Genomic DNA, 18,064 nt, shown 5'->3' on the forward strand with positions numbered 1-18,064 from the left:
AAGCTGGCCATTGTTGTGGGAGGTGGGGTCTGTTTTATCACTGTGGAATTTGCAGAGTATCCCAAAGGTGTCCAATAAAATAGAAATAAAGTAAGTGCAGAATATGCCACTGTACAGTCCTTGCCTAATTTTCTTTTAAAGAGGAAATGTTCCTGAGGGGGTGGGGGATGTTGTGCATCTTGTGGCCCCGCAGGCTAACTCAACAGGAAGAGAACAGCAGGCATCAAATAAAAGTGAGGTGTGAGATGATCTCTCAAGTTAGACAACCAAATAGCACAACTGGTATTGAACTGCACCTTCTCACCCCAGTTTTGCAGCAGCTCCAGCACATCCCATGACTGTTCCCTGCTGACGCCACAAGTCAGTGGTTGCTCAGGGCACTAGCATTCATGTGTGACAGCACACCATGCTCTGCTCTCCATGTGTCAGCTGCTGCTTGGGCTCACGATGTTTATTTGGGGCCAGATCCTCCATCTGTCCTTTCCCAAAATACCCTCCACTGAAACTGGTAATAAAATCATTTCTAGGGCAACCAGATGCCCACCCCCACCCACAGCCAGGTCTGCCACACCATGTCCCCAGCAGGAATGCTGCTGTGCCAGAATGAGGCTCAAGCTCATAGCCAAACTATCTATGCACAATCAATTGTTGCTTCCTGGCAAGAGCCAGACCTGCAGACAACCACCCACTGGGATAGCACAGAGGATTCCTAGAGGGCAAACGGCCAAGGGCATGAAATCTGGATCTTTTCCAGTAATGCTGAAGGATTGGGGAGGACATGGTTGTGGCAGGGTTGGATTAATTGAACCCATTCAGCCCAGAAGGTTGCAGAGCTAGGAGGTATTGCTGCCCATGGTGGCTTTTGTATTGTAACTCTTTCTGCTGTGTATTGTAGGAGACAAACATGACAGATATGATCAATAAGATCTGCAGGCTTGCCTCAGAGCTGTGTGGATCCTGCTGGTCCGCTGCTGCCTCATGTCTGCATGTAGAGTGGGCAGGGGCCGGGTTGATTTGGCTCTGATACTTTGTCAGTTCCTGTGATCTCTTGACAGGATGTTGTAGCTGCCTTCCTGGCTCAAGAAGAAACCTGCAAGCAACTGGAGGAAATGAAGGATGAGAATGAAGAATCCCTGATACGACTTAAAGAGGAGAGAGATGCATTACTGCATGAACTGGAGCACACCAAGTACTCAGGAGAGGCTCGGAAAGTGGGGTAAGTTGGGTCCTCAGCTTGCATAACTTGGGCTACAGGCTCTACACCTGCAAGGACACATGCTTGCCATCAGCCACACAGAGTGCCGTTCCCTGCTTCCTGTCACCCACTTTGAAGGAGCATGTAGTAGGTAGAGCAATGAGAACTAGAAGCTGGGTCTCCAGGGTTCTCTTGTGGGACCTGCTTTACCATCTCTCCTGTCCCAGGGCCCAGAACCTCAGGAAGGAGTTACATGACCACCTGCAGAAAGAAGAGAAGAGGCGTGATGCAACCCAGGCAGACCTGGATAAGGTGAACCGGGTTCTGCTCAGTGCTAAGGCTGGAGTGGAACATATGGCCTCCAAAGTGCAGCACATCAAACTGGTGAGTGCTCAGCTGAGTATGTCTTCACTCTGCTGCAGCCACCTTCCACCCAGCCCTCACACACCCAGTGACTGGCACAATCAATATAATAATTAAAAGCTTTCCTATAACCTGAGTGCAGACTGGCACAGAGGATTCCAACAATCTGCACTACTTGTCACCACCACTGAGCTGTTCCCTGCCCCTATGCCAAAGTCTGGGACAGCTTGAGGCTCTCCATAGGGGAGAACAGGAGTGAAGTCTGGGGGCGGGGGGGAGGAGAAAGCAGGAGAGACTAATGGTTATAGGAGGAGCTATGAGGCAGGACTCCTGGGTTCTATTCTCTCTGAAAATGTTGGCTTAAAATAGGGGCAACTGGGAAGTTGGACTTCTGGGTTCTACCCCGGTTCTCTTTCTTGGAGATCCTGGGCAAATAGCTGTTCCAGCAAGGTATTAAGTTTCCCCACTGTGCCAGATGCTAGTATCTATTTTTCTCCCTAGGAAGATAGCCGCTTTGCTTCTACTGAATTGAATGAGAAAGCAAATGACTATATACTTGACCTCCTGGCCCAAACAGAGGAGAAATTGCTATTCCTGATGGATTCCCTTAAGGACCGAGACAAGAAGGAACTTCTGCGGAGAATTGAAGAAGTGGAGGTGGGTCCAGATCAGGCTGAGGGGCCCAGACTGATTTGTCTCTTCAGTCACCTGTGTTGGGATTCTACACAGGTATCCCCAATTCACCGGGCAGTGATGATCCATAGGGAACTACAGGGTTTAGCTTTCTTTGGATAAAAGGGCACTCTTATTTTTCTAATATTTGCTTTATTTCCAAATATACAAGCAGAGCTTTTGGGGAGTAGACTCCTAAGGCAGTCAGTGCAGGTGCAAATTCTGCATTGGGTCTCCAAAGAGAGCAACTTGTGCCTCTTAGGACACACTTCTGTTTTGCCTAACTTCAGCTAGACACCCTCTGCTCTTGCTCTATCCTAGCCCTGCCTAAATTCAAACTGGCTCCAAGCTCTTTCTTTGCCCTTCTCTTTAGCTCTGAGAAGTGTCACATTCTCAAAGCCCTGGTATTCTGAACTCAGAGAACAGAAATTTCTCAGCCATTAAGACAGCATTCCAGTTATTGACAGACATTAAGATTCTTCTGTTAAATTCCTGACCCCATCAGGTGACACTTTAGGCAAAACATTACCCATTCAAAGTTATGAAAACAAACAATAAATTTTAAGTCAGGCCAGAATTGCTGGGCTACCAGTTCTGCAAGGCTTTGCCCTAATGCACAAGGAAATGAGTCACCCCCACCTTCTTCCCCACAGTCCCAATCTAACCTCTATCCTGTGTTGTTGCAGTTCCATTCTAAACTTGAGAGAAGGCTGCCTGCCTACAACACCAGGGTCAAACTGCCCATCGCACAGAAGCCAGACATGTATTATGGTGAGTCTTAGAAGAAGGTATGCACGTTTTCCAAGATGTGGCCATGGAACAGAACCATGTTTCATAGCAAGATCTTTCACTGAAGGCAAGCGCTGTTGGCCCTCCTGTCTACTTCTGTGTTCTGTAGCTGGTAGCTGAGGACTTCATCTACTGTGATAAGTGCAGTGCAAAGCCATGCACAGGAAGCTTGAGGCTACTGCCTCCCCATGGCTGTGGACTCCTTTTGGTTGGAGCCATGGGGGCCCAAAATGTGCTTATGGACATAGAATTCAGCTTCCAGTTTTTAAAAAATGGCTTGTTTTGAAGAGCAAGCGGCTAACCCTTTTGGGTGGGAAAAGCTTTTAATACATGTGTATAATGCCTGCTAAAATTTCTGAAACCCCAGAGAAGTGGCTTTTCAGTGGTGAGGGAAGGAATTCTGTGTTTTTAGCCTTTCTATAACTAGCAATATAAGTTTTACAAAATGCAAAATAAGTTACGCAAAACAAGAGCAAATATACATACTTTATGCAGGTTGCAGAATTCACCTTTTTCCACTTTACCCAGAATTTCCACTGCCTGGGCACAGAATTTTTATTTTCTGTCGCACAGAGTGCACACAGCCCGAGCCCTAACCTGCTCTGAGCTCTTTTGTAGTTAGCAGTTGTAGGTGCAAGCTGTGTGCTGCAGGTCTTCTCTGCATACAGCATCGGTGATCTTGAGCACATGGCTATGGGGCATTGACACACATCTGTTTCCCTTTGTGATACCACAGTTGTAGAATGTGTGCAAGACTCATGTATTCTGTAGATTCCTGGCTGTGGGCTTGTTACCAGGCAGCCTTTCTCCATAGCCACGGCCTTGGTTATGATGCTAGTCCCGTCATGGTGCAGGTGCTTGGCCCATTAGCCTTATGGTCCCATGCCCTTGTAGCACTACAAACTCTTTGGTCTCTTCACAGATGAGGAGGACAGTGGAGAGGATGATGCTGATGTGGTGACACGCGCAGCCCTGAAGCGTCAATCCCAGCAAATAATAGATTCCAAGACCAAACGTCGGACCCGCTACAGAAAGAAGGATGGGAAGCTGTGACTACATCTGAGCAGTCCTACCTTCTCCAGATCCTGCTGAGCTCCAAAGTCCTTGGGTATTAAAGGTGCCTCCTAGCCAGTGGCGTTCTGTGTGAGCCAGTTCCACGCTTCTTTTCTGTCAAGTCTGCAGCAGGCCTAGGAAAAGAGAAGTATGACCCTTTTGTGGATCTGTTCCCCATCTCAGTGCAGAGCAAACAAGGACCAGTGCATAGCTCCTGCCCTTCAGTGGGTGGGGGTGGGGGGCTGGCTCTTTCAGAAAGGAAGATGCACCTTGCCCATCTCGAAGCAAATCTACAATCTGTAAACCCTGAGCAGAGAGATCCCCACTATGCCCTTGGTTTGACTGATCCTCTCCATCCTAGCCACAATCATCCTCCTAGTCTTTGCATAACAAGATGGAGTTCTTGGTTCTAGGGGCTCAGAGTCAGTCACACTCTGAGATAGAGTGGGGTCACCAAGTGCTGTCTTGCTGTGTATGATGTAATAAACCCTGTTCCGGCTGAGTTGTCCCTATTTCTGTGCTTTTGCCAGGGATGATGTGGATTGTATTCAGTGACGGACCCAGAACTCCAAAAACCAAGAAGCAGTTCACAGGCTTAACTTTTTGATTCTGCTGGGCACAGCTCAAAAGAAAAAAAAAACATTTCTGTGAAGCTCAGCCTGGTTAGTTGATGTTAACCTGGATCCTGAGGGACCAATCTGGTTAACTGCTAACTGACTGTCAGTGGCCATTCCAGATCCCAAGTGCATGGTTTTCATTTCAGTCAGTCACATACCCTGAGCAATGCTGAATTAAGGGACCAGTGAGCCACAAGATGAACTGTATTGTGAGACCCCACATTTCTCTAATCCACATGGCGCACTTCCTCTTCTGACTGGCCTTGAGCCAGGTTTGTTTGTGTTGCAAGCAAATTCTCAATGGTAGGCAGTCTTCCTTGGTCCTGCAGATCCCATGCCTGAAACGTGCCATGGGGTAAGGAAGCCTGTGTTCATTGCAAGTTCATTGTTCAGGGTAAATTTGGCATCCTAAACTCCTCAGCTGTTGCATCATTTTCTTTATATTCAATTTTCTGGCTTTTATTTCTACACATAAATGTTTTAAAATGTAGCCATTTCAGAAGGCAGAGGGGGGGCATGAAATTCAATGTTCTGCACAGCTCCTTAGTCCTCCCTCATCATGGCTGATCTTTCTTTGTCAAGACATGCTGCAGCCCATCTAGTTCCAGCCTTTCCCCCCCAGTCCTAAGTTTAATTGTGGAAGCAAAATAAATTGCACAAAAGAAGCCGAGTCATGTAGATTTGTGTCATGTGCATAGTTGATTCTGGTTACAGATCCTTGGTACAGACTCTTCCTCCGCCTCTATTCCCTCACTATAAAGAGCACATCATGCCAAAAAAGATGGCCAAGAGTAGGGACAGGGAACCTGTGGCCCTCCAGATACTGTCCAGCAGGCAGGAATGATGGGCACTGTAGTCCCCCAACATCTGGAGAGCACCAGGTTGGCAACTCCTGGCCAAGATGATTTCCTCCTTCAGATCCCTCCCACAAGCATGTAATTAAAGAATAACCATCTTGTTCTGTGTTGTGGAAAATTCTAACAGCAGGTCAGCCCTGCAGAATGTAAAATCCAGAGCTTGGAAAAGTTACTTTATTGAACTACAACTCCCATCAGCCCCAGCCAGCATGGCCACTGGATTGGGCTGATGGGAGTTGTAGTTCAAAAAAAGTAACTTTTCCAAGCTCTAATCCCACTGATAATGACCACAGCCAGCAAGGTTCTATTCTGAGGTATGCTTAGTGCAGGGATTAGTCTAGCCTTGGAGGTTGTCCTAAGGCTTTTTAGTCTCTAACTAGCAGGCTGGGATCTCCAAATGGCATCGTATCCTTAAGTTGTGTTTTGCTAGTGGCCCCACAACACTTTTTTAAAAAAGACAAGTAGACTGAGGGGAGAAGAACAAAAGTGCTAAGAATTCTGTTTGAGATTTCTGTTGCACACCACCCACCCCAAATACACACAATGTCCAGGAAGATCAAATAAGATGTCTTATGCAACCAGTTTGTCTGTGGTACAGATACACCCAGCAAAAGACCAAGGAGAGAGACATACACATTTAAAAAATGTAGCTCTGTCCTCTGTTTAAGGTTGAGATTGATGTTGGGTTCCAACTCTGAAAAGATGGAAGACTCCTGCCCTAAGATACCTGAAAATGTATTTCAACCAGTTTCCTCCTGGGAACATGCGCTGTGTTCTGTTGCCTTCTAGCTTCTTAGGCCCTGGTGCATAACTTTCCTCTCCTGCTCTGTTGCCACAAGAAAACACTAAAGAAGCACTGAGGGCCAAACTTGGCCTTTCAGGGGATAGCCATATTTGTTGTTCACTCCCAGAGGACAGTCTCTCTTTTTTAATTCCAAACCAGGCACACATGTGCAGGGAGCCTTAACCTCATCCCACTGCAACTCCTCCTCCTCAGTTGCTGAGGCACCTTTCTGCCAGTCCACGTCTCAGAGACTAGGGAAGAAAGTGTTTCAAGGGATGCTGTACAGCAAGGTAAGGCAAGGGAGGGTTCAGCTTCCTTCACTTCTATAAATATTGGGCTCCTATGTTTATATGTGAACAGGTAGACACATGAACAGCAAACATGGCCACTCCCTATTGCATCTAGTTTGGTCCTTGGTATTTTAAAAACCACAGGCACTGGGGTGACCCAGCACTGAGGAATAACTACAGGCATACAAATCTAAGGGACATGACTATGTTTTGCTTCTGCTGCTTGGTTCCCTGGCATGAAATTTTTGGCTTGGGGAAGATCCATATGGTGGTTGTATATGCCTTCAAAGACCTCCTGGCTATCCTAGATTCACACTGCTATCTCGTATGTACTGAGCAGTTCTGGCACTCTTTCTAAAACGGAGTAATAAACTTAGATTGGATCTTTGTCCTAAAAAAAGGAGAAAATGAATGTGCACCTTCTGTAAATCATAGAATGCTAGAGTTGGAAGGGGCCTTGTAGGCCATCGAGTCCAACCCCCTGCTCACAGCAGGAAATCCACAGCTAGAGCATCTCCCGCAGATAGCTGTCCAGCCTCTGCTTGAAGACATCCAGCGAAGGGGATCCCACCACCTCCCTAGGCAGTCGGTTCCATTGCCGAACCGCCCTTACTGTCAAGAAGTTCCTTCTAATGTCCAATCTGAATCTACGCTCCTGCAACTTAAAACCATTAGACCTAGTCCTACCCTCTGGGGCAGCAGAGAACAAATCTGTACCCTCCTCTATGTGACAGACCTTCAGGTACTTAAAGAGTGCAATCATGTCACCCCTCAGCCTTCTCTTCACCAGACTGAACATGCCAAGTTCCTTCAACCTTTCCTCATGAGACTTGTTCTCCATACCGGCTATCATCCTCGTCGCCCTCTTCTGAACCCGCTCTAACTTGTCTATATCTTTCTTAAAATGAGGCGCCCAGAACTGAACGCAGTATTCCAGATGAGGCCTGACTAATGCAGAATATAGTGGGACTATTACTTCCCTCGACCTGGAAACTATAGCTCTGTTTATGCAGCCCAAAACCAATTAACATTTCAGAAAATAAATCTTAAATTGTCCCAAATGTTCTGGATGGTGTCTAACATCCAAAAACACTTATTTTCTCTAGAATATCAGAATATAATTTGTCAGGAAAAAAGTGAGGAGGAATTGATACTACCCTGTTCCGGTTTAGTAGGCAAATCCTTTGATAACCAGCTGCAAAATGGTATAATCTTTGATTGCTTTGCACCAGGTGTGTGTATGATTATTTAGAGAACAATGTTTATTACATTCACGGCCTATGCTATTCTAGGATCAATTCAAACATTATGATAGTTCTGTAAGGGAGATATTTGCATATTCAAATTAACTGGTGGTGACTAACAACAAATGAGACCTTGGAGTCATACTGGATAGCTCAATGAAGATGTTAACCCAGTGTGTGGCAGATGTGAAAAAAATTAATCCCATGTTGGGGATCATTAGGGGATTGAAAATAAAAATGCCAATGTTATAACGGTGTTATACAAACCTATGATAAGACCACACTTGGAATTTTGTGTACAGTTCTGGTCACCTCATCTCAAAAAGAATATTGTAGAGTTGGAAAAGATCCAGAAAAGTGCAACCAAAAATGATCAAGGGGATGGAGCGACTCCTCTATAAGGAAAAGTTATTTGCTTTTTACATTAGAAAAACAGTGATAGAGGTGTATAAGATTATGTAAGGTTTAGAGAAAGTGGATATGAAGAAGTTGTTTTCCCTCTCCCATAAAATGTGAATTCGGGGCCATCCAAGGAAGTGGAATGCTGGAAGACTCAGGATAGACAAAATGAAGTACTTCTTCACATAGTGCATAGTGTAGCTGGAATTGATCCCACAAGATGTAGCGATGGCCACCAACCAATAGACCGGGTGGCTCCGAAACGTCCTCTCCCCCTGAATAGAACTCAAACCGCACCGTGGTATACACCACGTTTGCGGGGCTTGAGGCAGGAGGTGAGACGACTAGAGCGCCGGTGGCGGAAATCTCACTCTGAAGACGATCGGACACTGGTTAGAGATGCGATAGCGACCTACCAAGTGGCAACAAAGGCAGCAAAGAGGGGCTTCTTTGCTGCCTCTATTGCATCCGCAGAATGTTGTCCCAGGAGGTTGTTCCAAGTGGTCCGGAGCCTGGTCGGTCCAGTTGCCCAGGAACCCATGGAGCACTCTAAAGCCTCCTGTGACGCATTTGCAAAACATTTTGCTGATAAAATCGATCGCCTGAAGAGCTCGATTCCGTTCGCCGTGGATACAGGAAGTGGGCCAGAGGCGATCAGTTGCAGTCCAGTCCGGTGGGATCGGTTTCAGCCTCTTCCCTCTGAGGAAGTGGACAAGGTGCTCTCTACTGTTAGACCGACTACTTGTTTGTTTGATCCTTGCCCCACATGGCTCATTATGGGCTGTAAAGAGAGACTGAGCGAAGGGATTAAGGCGGTGGTAAATGCTTCCTTGGAAGAGGGTGCATTGCCATCTGCCCTCAAGGAGGCGGTAATAAAGCCCATCTTGAAAAAACCCTCCTTGGATCCCCAAGATTTAAACAACTTTCGCCCAGTCTCCAATTTACCATTTCTGGGCAAGGTGATTGAACGTGTGGTGGCCAAGCAGTTACAGACACACTTGGAGGAAACTGATTACCTAGATCCATTCCAATCGGGCTTCAGGACTGGACATGGAACTGAAACAGCCTTGGTTGCTCTGGTGGATGATTTGAGGAGAGCGTTGGATAGGGGAGAACACTCCTTCCTTGTCCTCCTGGATCTCTCAGCGGCTTTCGATACCGTTGACCACGGTATCCTTCTGGATCGCCTGGGGGGAATGGGAATTGGGGGCACTGTTTTACGGTGGTTCCGTTCCTATCTCTCTGACAGGCACCAGAGAGTGGCATTGGGAGAGGAGGTTTCAGACCCGTGGCCTCTTAATTGTGGTGTGCCACAGGGCTCTATCCTCTCTCCCATGCTATTTAACATCTATGTAAAGCCGCTGGGGGCCATCATCAGGAGATTTGGGTTGCAGTGCCATCAATATGTGGATGACACTCAGCTCTATCTCTCATTTAAGTGCTCACCGGAGTTGGCTGTGGATGCTATTTCCAAGTGCCTGGAATCCGTAAGTGGATGGATGGGAGGTAACAGGCTGAAGCTGAACCCTGACAAGACCGAGGTACTGCTTGTGGGAGAATGGTAGGAGATACTGACCTGGTGCTGAATGGGGTTAGATTGCCCCTGAAGGACCAGGTTCACAGCCTCGGGGTCATTCTTGACTCCCAGCTGTCCATGGAGGCTCAGGTGTCGGCAGTGAGCCGGACAGCTTGGTATCAATTACATCTGATACAGAGGCTGCGACCCTACCTTCCGGTCCATCTACTCCCACGGGTGGTGCATGCCCTGGTCTCGCTTAGACTACTGTAATGCGCTCTACGTTGGGCTACCCTTGAAGACGGTTCGGAAATTACAACTGGTACATAATGCGGCAGCACGGTTGATGAAGAACAGCCGCCGCCGGGCCCACATCACTCCAGTGCTAAAAGACCTGCACTGGCTACCAGTTGTTTACCGAGCCCAATTCAAGGTGTTGGTGCTAACCTTTAAAGCCCTATACGGTGTCGGTCCAGTCTATCTAAAGGAGCGCCTCCAGCATCACCAAACATGCCGCCTGACGAGATCAGCCTCACAAGACCTTCTCTCGGTCCCGCTAGACTGGTGCAGACCAGAGAGAGGGCGTTCTCGGTTGTGGCCCCCACTCTCTGGAACTCTCTGCCATATGAACTTCGCCATGCCCCCTCCCTGGTAAGCTTCCGCCAAGGACTAAAAACTTGGTTGTTTCAGCGGGCATACAAGATTTCTCAATAGTTTTAGTTTACAATGTACAGATGGGGGTTGGGTGATTATTGAAGATTGTTATTAATATTGTATTTATATGTTGTTTTTTAATTTTAATTATGTACGCCGCCTAGAGTGGCCGTTCATTCGGCCAGATAGGCAGCCTAAAAATAAAATTTTATTTTATCTTTTTAACTTGAGTGGCTTTAAAAGAGGATTGGACAAATTATGGAGGATAAATCTATCAGTGACCACAGTTACTATATTCTACTCCCACTGTCAGAGTTGCTGGAGAATCATAAGTAGGGAGAGTGCAGTTGTACTCAGTTCCTGCTTGCAGGCTTCCTGTGGGCATCTAGTTTGCCACTCTGAGAACAGGATGATATCATCATGAGATATCAGCACCTGGAGAAATGGCTGTGCAAGAAAAAGTGCAGGAGGAGAAGCCTGAGATGGGAGTGCAAGTACAAGAGGAGCTCCCAGCGCCTGGAGAGATGGGTGAGATAAAATCCCCAGTTGACTTTGCCCCTTGGGTGCCTCATAATAGTCTTATAGGGTGGGACCAGAGCTTGGAAAAGTTACTTTTTTGAACTACAACTCCCACCAGCCCAATCCAGTGGCCATGCTGCCTGGGGCTGATGGGAGTTGTAGTTCAAAAAAGTAACTTTTCCAAGCTCTGGGTGGGACCCATCTCCAATGATGGGTGCAATCTCTGAGCCAATTCCAGTAGTGAGAGGCACCCAGCACCCTATGAATTTTAAGGGCAAGAGACACTGGGAGGGTTACCTGCCTCTGTTTGGGGCCATGATTCACACTGGAAATGGTGAGGGAGAACAGAGATTTCTTTCTGCTAATCTGGGTGGGCTAGGCCAGCTAGTTCTGAAGAAGATGCCTCGAGATAAAGACTTGTGGCAGGACTTTGATCTGGAGTTTGGGGCAGGAGATGAAGTGGACTGGCTTAAGTGGACTGGCATAGTTGCCAGAAGCCTAGTAAACAGTAATGGTTCAGGAGCTTTAATGGTTAACAGTTTGTTTCCATGTTAAGTTCAAGGTGCTAGTTTGTAGTTAAAGCCCTATATGGCTATTGGCTAGTGCTACTCTCAGATTTACCTCCTCAGTTCTGAGGTAGAGTAATATATGTCTGTTACGGCGCCTTATTCACCAGCTAGATTATCTTTGACTATTTATTGTTATTTGGCATTTCAATAGGCCATCCAATAACACTGGGTTGTATCCAATGCTGCACACTCAGAGTTCCACTCATGCAATGGGACTTCACCCTCCTCTCCTGTCCCCGCATGCAGTAGTGTAGTGGAAAATTCAGAAGAGCAGAGTCTCGTCATGATAGTTCACACCATGGCAATTCACAGCCACACCCCTTTCCCATTCTCCCTCATCTCCCTTGCCCTCTGTATTGTCTCTGAATCGTCACTATACTACAACAGAGATCCCTAGCAGCCAATCAGCATGAAAAGGGAGGGTGTGTGCTAGCCAATGAGTAGTCTTCTCAGTGCCTGACTCACCTATCACTCTGATTGGCTCCAATCAGCACAAAAGGATAAGAACTCTTCTTAGAACAGGATCCTCTTTCATGATGATTGGCTTATACATAGGGACTTGGCTGGGACCCTGCTCCCCAAAAAGTAAGGGGTCTAAAAAAACCCTGTGACTCTGAATGACTACACCCCTGCCTGCATGCCCCCCAAATCTATTTCTTAGGGTCCCTCAACCCTCTAGAGCAGATTTTGAGGCTGCACAGGGGCTGAAGGGAAGAGGAGAGGAGGGGAAGTTCCATTGCACAAGCACTGGAAACAACCCATTGTTCTCTGGGCAGCTTATAACAACAGCCAGTGTGGCGTAGTGGTTACAGTGTTGGACTACGATCTGGGAGAGCAGGGTTCGAATCCCCACACAGCCATGAAGCTCCCTGGGTGACCTTGGGCCAGTCACTGCCTCTCAGCCTCAGAGAAGGCAATGGTAAACCCCCTCTGAATACCGCTTACCATGAAAACCCTATTCATAGGGTCGCCATAAGTTGGGATTGACTTGAAGGCAGTCCATTTTCAATATATTATCATACAAGTATAAATTGCATCATAAAAATTGTCAGCAGACCATCACACACACACATTGTTTCACCAGCTAAAAATACACAACATGCAATCAGTGGGTCACATAGTGTGTCATTTTGTGTTGAGGGGTGGTGTTAGGGATTTTTTTTAAAAAAAACAGCACTATGTTTCAAATATGTCTTGCTGCAAGCAGTTCAGGAGCGTTGGTGGCAGCTGTCAGCTGAATCCTGTCGGAGAGTTTCTGATTAGATCTGATTGGATGAGATTAGATCTCTCCAGTGCTTCTGCAGTATCTGGGACAGATGCTTGATGACACAGGGATGGAAAGGAGGCAACAGCATCCAACTGTTGATGCATGCCTCTATTGGAAAACTAGACTGAGTTAGGAGAGGCCGCACTAATCGAACAGAGGCTGTGCGAGAGAAAATATATATTTGATGCTCAAGTGACTAAGACTGGTGTAATATAGTCCAATATTCTTAAACTTTTGTTCTCCTGGTGTTGCTGAACTATGGATCCCATCATGCCTTTCCTAATACAGTACCATACAGGCAGCATTCTAGACTCCAGCAGTGTGTTAGAAGAACATATATTCGCCATTGGCCAGTCAGATGCAGGCAGGCAGGTATCACGTAACACACAAAGTCATCACGTAGACTAGATGTTATGTGCCTTCAAGTCGATTATTTATTTATTTATTACATTTATATACCGCCCCATAGCCGAAGCTCTCTGGGCGGTTTACAGCAATTAAAAACATTAAAAACAAATACACAAATTACGACTTATGGTGACCCTATGAACCAGTGACCTCCAATAGCAACTGTCATGAACCACCCTGTTCAGATCTTGGTCTGTGGTTTCCTTTATGGAATTAATCCATCTCTTGTTTGGTCTTCCTCTTTTTCTACTCTCTTCTGTTTTTCCCAGCATTATTGTCTTTTCTAGTGAATCATTTCTTCTCATTATGTGTCCAAAGTATGATAACCTCAGTTTCATCATTTTGGCTTCTAGTGATAGTTATGGTTTAATCTGTTCTAACACCCAATTACTTGTCTTTTTTACAGTCCATGGTATCCGTAAAGCTCTCCTCCAACACCACATTTCAAATGAGTTGATTATTCTCTTACCCACTTTTTTCACTGTCCAACTTTCACATCCATACATAGAGATCGGGAATACCATGGTCTGAATGATCCTGACTTTGGTGTTCAGTGATACATCTTGGCATTTGAGGATCTTTTCTAGTTCTCTCATGGCTGCCCTCCCCAGTCCTAGCCTTCTTCTGATTTCTTGACTATTCTCTCCATTTTGGTTAATGACTATGCCAAGGTATTGATAACCCTTGACAAGTTCAATGTCCTCATTGTCAACTTTAAAGTTACATAAATCTTGTTGTCATTACTTTAGTCTTCTTGATGTTCAGCTGTAGTCCTGCTTTTGTGCTTTCCTCTTTAACTTTCATCAGCATTCGTTTCAAATCATTACTGATTTCTGCTAGTAGTATGGTATTGTCTGCATATCAAATTATTGATATTTCTCCCTCCAATGTTCACATCTCCTTCATCTTCGTCCAATCCCGCTTTCCGTATGATATGTTCTGCATACAGATTAAACAAACAGGGTGATAAAATACACCCTTGTCTGACACCCTTTCAGATTGGGAACGGATCATTTTCTCCATATTCTGTCCTCACAGTAGCCTCTTGTCCAGAGTATAGGTTGTGCATCAGGACAATCAGATGCTGTGGCACCCCCATTTCTTTTAAAGCATTCCATAGTTTTTCATGAACTACAAAATCAAAGGCTTTGCTGTAATCTATAAAGCACAGGGTGATTTCCTTCTGAAATTCCCTTGTTCATTCCCTTATCCAAAGTATGTTTGCAACATGATCTCTGGTACCTCGTCCCTTTCTAAATCCACCTTGGACATCTGGTACTTCTCGCTCCATATATGGTAACAGCCTTTGTTGTAGAATCTTGAGCATTATTTTACTTGCATGGAATATTAAGGCAGTAGCTCGATAATTACTGCATTCCTGGGATCCCCTTTCTTTGGAATTGGGATGTATATTCAATGCTTTGTCTGTGCGCCATGTTTTGTTTTCCATATTTCTTGACAAATTTTTGTGAAAATGTGGACGGATTCAGTCTCAGTAGCTTGTAGCAACCCTATTGGTATGCCATCTATTCCTGGTGATTTGTTTTTTCCAAGTATTTTAAGAGCAGCTTTCACCTCACATTAAATTACTGGTTCTTCATCATACGGTTCTTCCATGAATGAATGAACCTTGCATCTCTTTTTATAGAGTTCTTCAGTGTATTGCTTCCATCTTCCTTTTATTTCATCTTGGTCAGTCAGTGTGTTCCCCTGTTGATTATTCAACATCCCTACTCTTGGTTTAAATTTCCCTTTCATTTCTCTAATCTTTTGGAATAGGGCTCTTGTTCTACCCTTTTTGTTGTCCTCTTCTATTTCTATACAATAATTATTGTTATAATTCTCTTTGTCCCTACGTACTAGTCGATGTATTCTTGCATTTAGGGTTCTAACCAAGGTTCTATCGCCTTTTTCTTTCTCTTTTCTCTTTAATCGTTTTAAGAGTTTCCACTGAGATTTCTCTTTTTTTAAACTAGAGGTATTTTCTTTTTGCATCATTCCCTGATAATATCTCCAACTTCAATCAGTAGTTCTTCTGGTTCTCTATCAACTACGTTTAAAGCCTCAAATCTGTTTCTTATTTGATCTTTATATTCTTCTGGGATGTTATTTAAATTGTAACTTGGCATTATGATTGTTTGTTGTTCTTTAGCTTTATTCTGATTTTCGATATTACCAGTTTGTGATCTGTACCACAGTCTGCTCCTGGTCTTCTTTTCACATAGTATGGAACTTCTCCATCTTCTGCTACCAATTATATAATCAATTTGATTCCTATATTGACCATTTGGTGATGTCCACGTGTACAGTCATCTGTTCGGTTGCTCAAAAACTGTGTTTGCAAGAAACAAATTATTGGCTTCACAGAATTCAGTAAGTCTCTCTCCTGCTTCATTCCTATCTCCTAAGCCCCATTTCCCCACAATTCCTTGTTCTTCTCTGTTCCCTACTTTTGCATTCCAGTCCCCCATGATTATCAGAACATCTTGTTTTGGTGTGTGATCAATTTCTTCCTGTACTTCTGCATAAAATCTCTCCAATTCCTCTTCTCCTACATTTGCTGTTGCAGCATAGACTTGGATGATGGTTATGTTAATAGGTTTCCCGTTTAATCTGATTGATATCACTCGCTCAGAATTTGCATTATAGCTCCTAATTGCTTTTGCTACATCATTTCTCACTATTAAAACCCCTTTTCTTCTTAATTTCTCATTTCCTGCATAAAATGTTTGTAGTTGCCTGATTGAAAATGTCCCATTTCCGTCCATTTTAATTCACTCATGCAAAGTATTGTAATGTTGATGCGTTCCACTTCTTGCTTAATAATTTCTAACTTTCCCTGATTCATGCTTCTCACATTCCATGTTCCTATTGTGTACGTCATACAACTCCGGACTCTCCTTTCGCATCTGTGCGCATCAGCCTCCTGGCTTCCATTCGGCTTTGACCTGGTCACAGGGCTACTTGTGCTTCTCCATTGTTCTTCCCAGTAGCTTGCTGAGTTCCATCTGACCTGGGGGTCTCATCTTCCAGCATTATGTCGTTGCATTTTGGGTACTCTGCTCATAGGGTTTTCATGGTAAGAGGTATTCACAGGTGGCTTACCATTGCCTTCCTCTGAGTCTGGATGCATCTTAGTCTGGTGTCTCAGCTTTGACCATTCTGCCTTGGGTGCCCCTGCTAATCTGGCCTCTTGATCTAGACTCCTGATGGCATTGCTCTCAGCTTCTTCGACACTTTCAAACCCGCTCACCACGTTAGGGCCTCCTGCAGATACCATACTAAGATGTTTTTGAAGCTTTTAAAAAGTGTTTTAAAATATATTTTGTTTTAATAAGTTTTAAGGATGTTTTTGTTTTAATATATTTTAAAGTGTTTTTATGATGGTTTAGAGTGTTTTCAGTTATTTTGTTTGCCGCTCTGGGCTCCTACTGCAAGGAAGGGTGGGATGTAAATTTAATAAATAAGTAATAAATAAGGGCATAAAATGCTGGCTTCTTAATGGAAACATGCCATTTGCAGAGCATTACGGGTGTTGTGTAAATGCATGGGGTTTTGAAGTCCTGAAACAGCGGAACTCCTGTGAAAGGTCTCGCTACAGCTTCCCTCACATAGGGGAACTTGCATGTCTAGAGAGGATGCTGAATGATTTGACAATTAACATTGAAGACATAATTATACAGCCAGTATTTTTTCATTATATAAATTCACTCAAGCTACCTAAAAATTACACAATGTTTTCTCCACCGCCCAAAAACCAGGTGTAACACTGTGATCTCAAATGGGGGGGGGCAGTTTCAAAGAATAAATTCTTGCTGATTTGAAGCCATGGTCTGCAGCAAGAAATAGGTGTCTGTCCAAAAGACTAGCAAACTCAGCCGGAATCTGGTGCCAGGTCCAATTTACTGGATATTCTTCCCCATCCCTAGTCACATAACATTACTGGCGAACAGAAGCTGTGAGCAAGGAAGCCCCCAGTTCAAATCTTCCCTCTGCCACCAACGCCCTAAAGGGGCTTAGGGGAGCTACTGCTCTCTCAGTCCCCCTCCCCGCCGCTGGATGACACTCCTCAGCCTACCTTTCTGGGATGTTGTAACAATTTCTGCAATCACGTCTGTAAATGGCACCCAACATTCAAAAGCAACGAGGCGCCTTGCAGACGTTATTTTTGGACTATAACTCCCATCACTTCTGACCATTGGCTACGCCAAAGGGGAGCTGGATTCCAACCCCATCTGGAGCGCACCACCTTGGCTATCTCCCGTCTCGCCCCGGGCATACACGATGATTGCTCCGTATTATTGTCACGTACACATCCCCTGCTTTGGCAGCGTCGAGCGGTCCTAGGTAGGCAATCCACAAGATTGCTTTCACGGCTGATCTGCCACCGCCTTCCGAAAGAGGTTTGTTGGGAGCGTGGACGGAGTCGGAGACCGCCCCCTCCCGGACTGGAAGAGCAGCCGGATCACTTTCGTCCGGGGCCGGGCATATGGTCGTTCTCCCTCGCGGCAGCGTTAAGGCAAGAGGCTAGTCCCATCTATGGCCTCGAGCAGGGTTTGGAGGAGGCGGGCTGTCCCGGTCCTCCGGTTTGCTTTTGAGGAGTCTCTCTCCTCTGACTGGGATGCCGGTGCTGGGCGGCCCTCTCCGGCCACATTCAAAAAGGGGAGCGAGGCCAGCCTTTGACTAAAACCTGAACGAAATGTCACACCCACAAACTAGGAGGTGGTTTGGGCAAGTGGCGGGGGAGAGGTCCTTTGGGCACCAGTGGTCTGATTGATTTTTTGAAAAAAATAAGATTCATTAGCAAGCCTGTCTCTGGCGTAGCACTCTTGGACTTCTCCCCATTCCCAAGGACACTGTGGGGCATC

The 18,064-nt window shown here is 45.5% G+C and overlaps 1 protein-coding gene across 2 annotated transcripts in view; it reads left to right on the forward strand.

Moving 5' to 3' along the window:
- The window catches only part of ODAD3 (outer dynein arm docking complex subunit 3), a 37,275-nt gene extending 33,109 nt beyond the window's left edge, over positions 1–4,166 (forward strand). For both annotated transcript variants that reach the window (XM_061640327.1, XM_061640336.1), the window contains exons 9-13: positions 1,056–1,216; positions 1,423–1,579; positions 2,060–2,215; positions 2,917–3,001; positions 3,942–4,166. In XM_061640327.1, coding sequence (XP_061496311.1) covers positions 1,056–1,216; positions 1,423–1,579; positions 2,060–2,215; positions 2,917–3,001; positions 3,942–4,072 — 690 coding nt within the window. In that variant the 3' untranslated portion in view covers positions 4,073–4,166. The remainder of the gene's footprint in view (positions 1–1,055; positions 1,217–1,422; positions 1,580–2,059; positions 2,216–2,916; positions 3,002–3,941) is intronic.
- The last annotated feature ends 13,898 nt before the right edge of the window (positions 4,167–18,064 follow it).

This window comes from Rhineura floridana, chromosome 1, assembly GCF_030035675.1.
Source record: "Rhineura floridana isolate rRhiFlo1 chromosome 1, rRhiFlo1.hap2, whole genome shotgun sequence".
Taxonomy (NCBI): domain Eukaryota; kingdom Metazoa; phylum Chordata; class Lepidosauria; order Squamata; family Rhineuridae; genus Rhineura; species Rhineura floridana.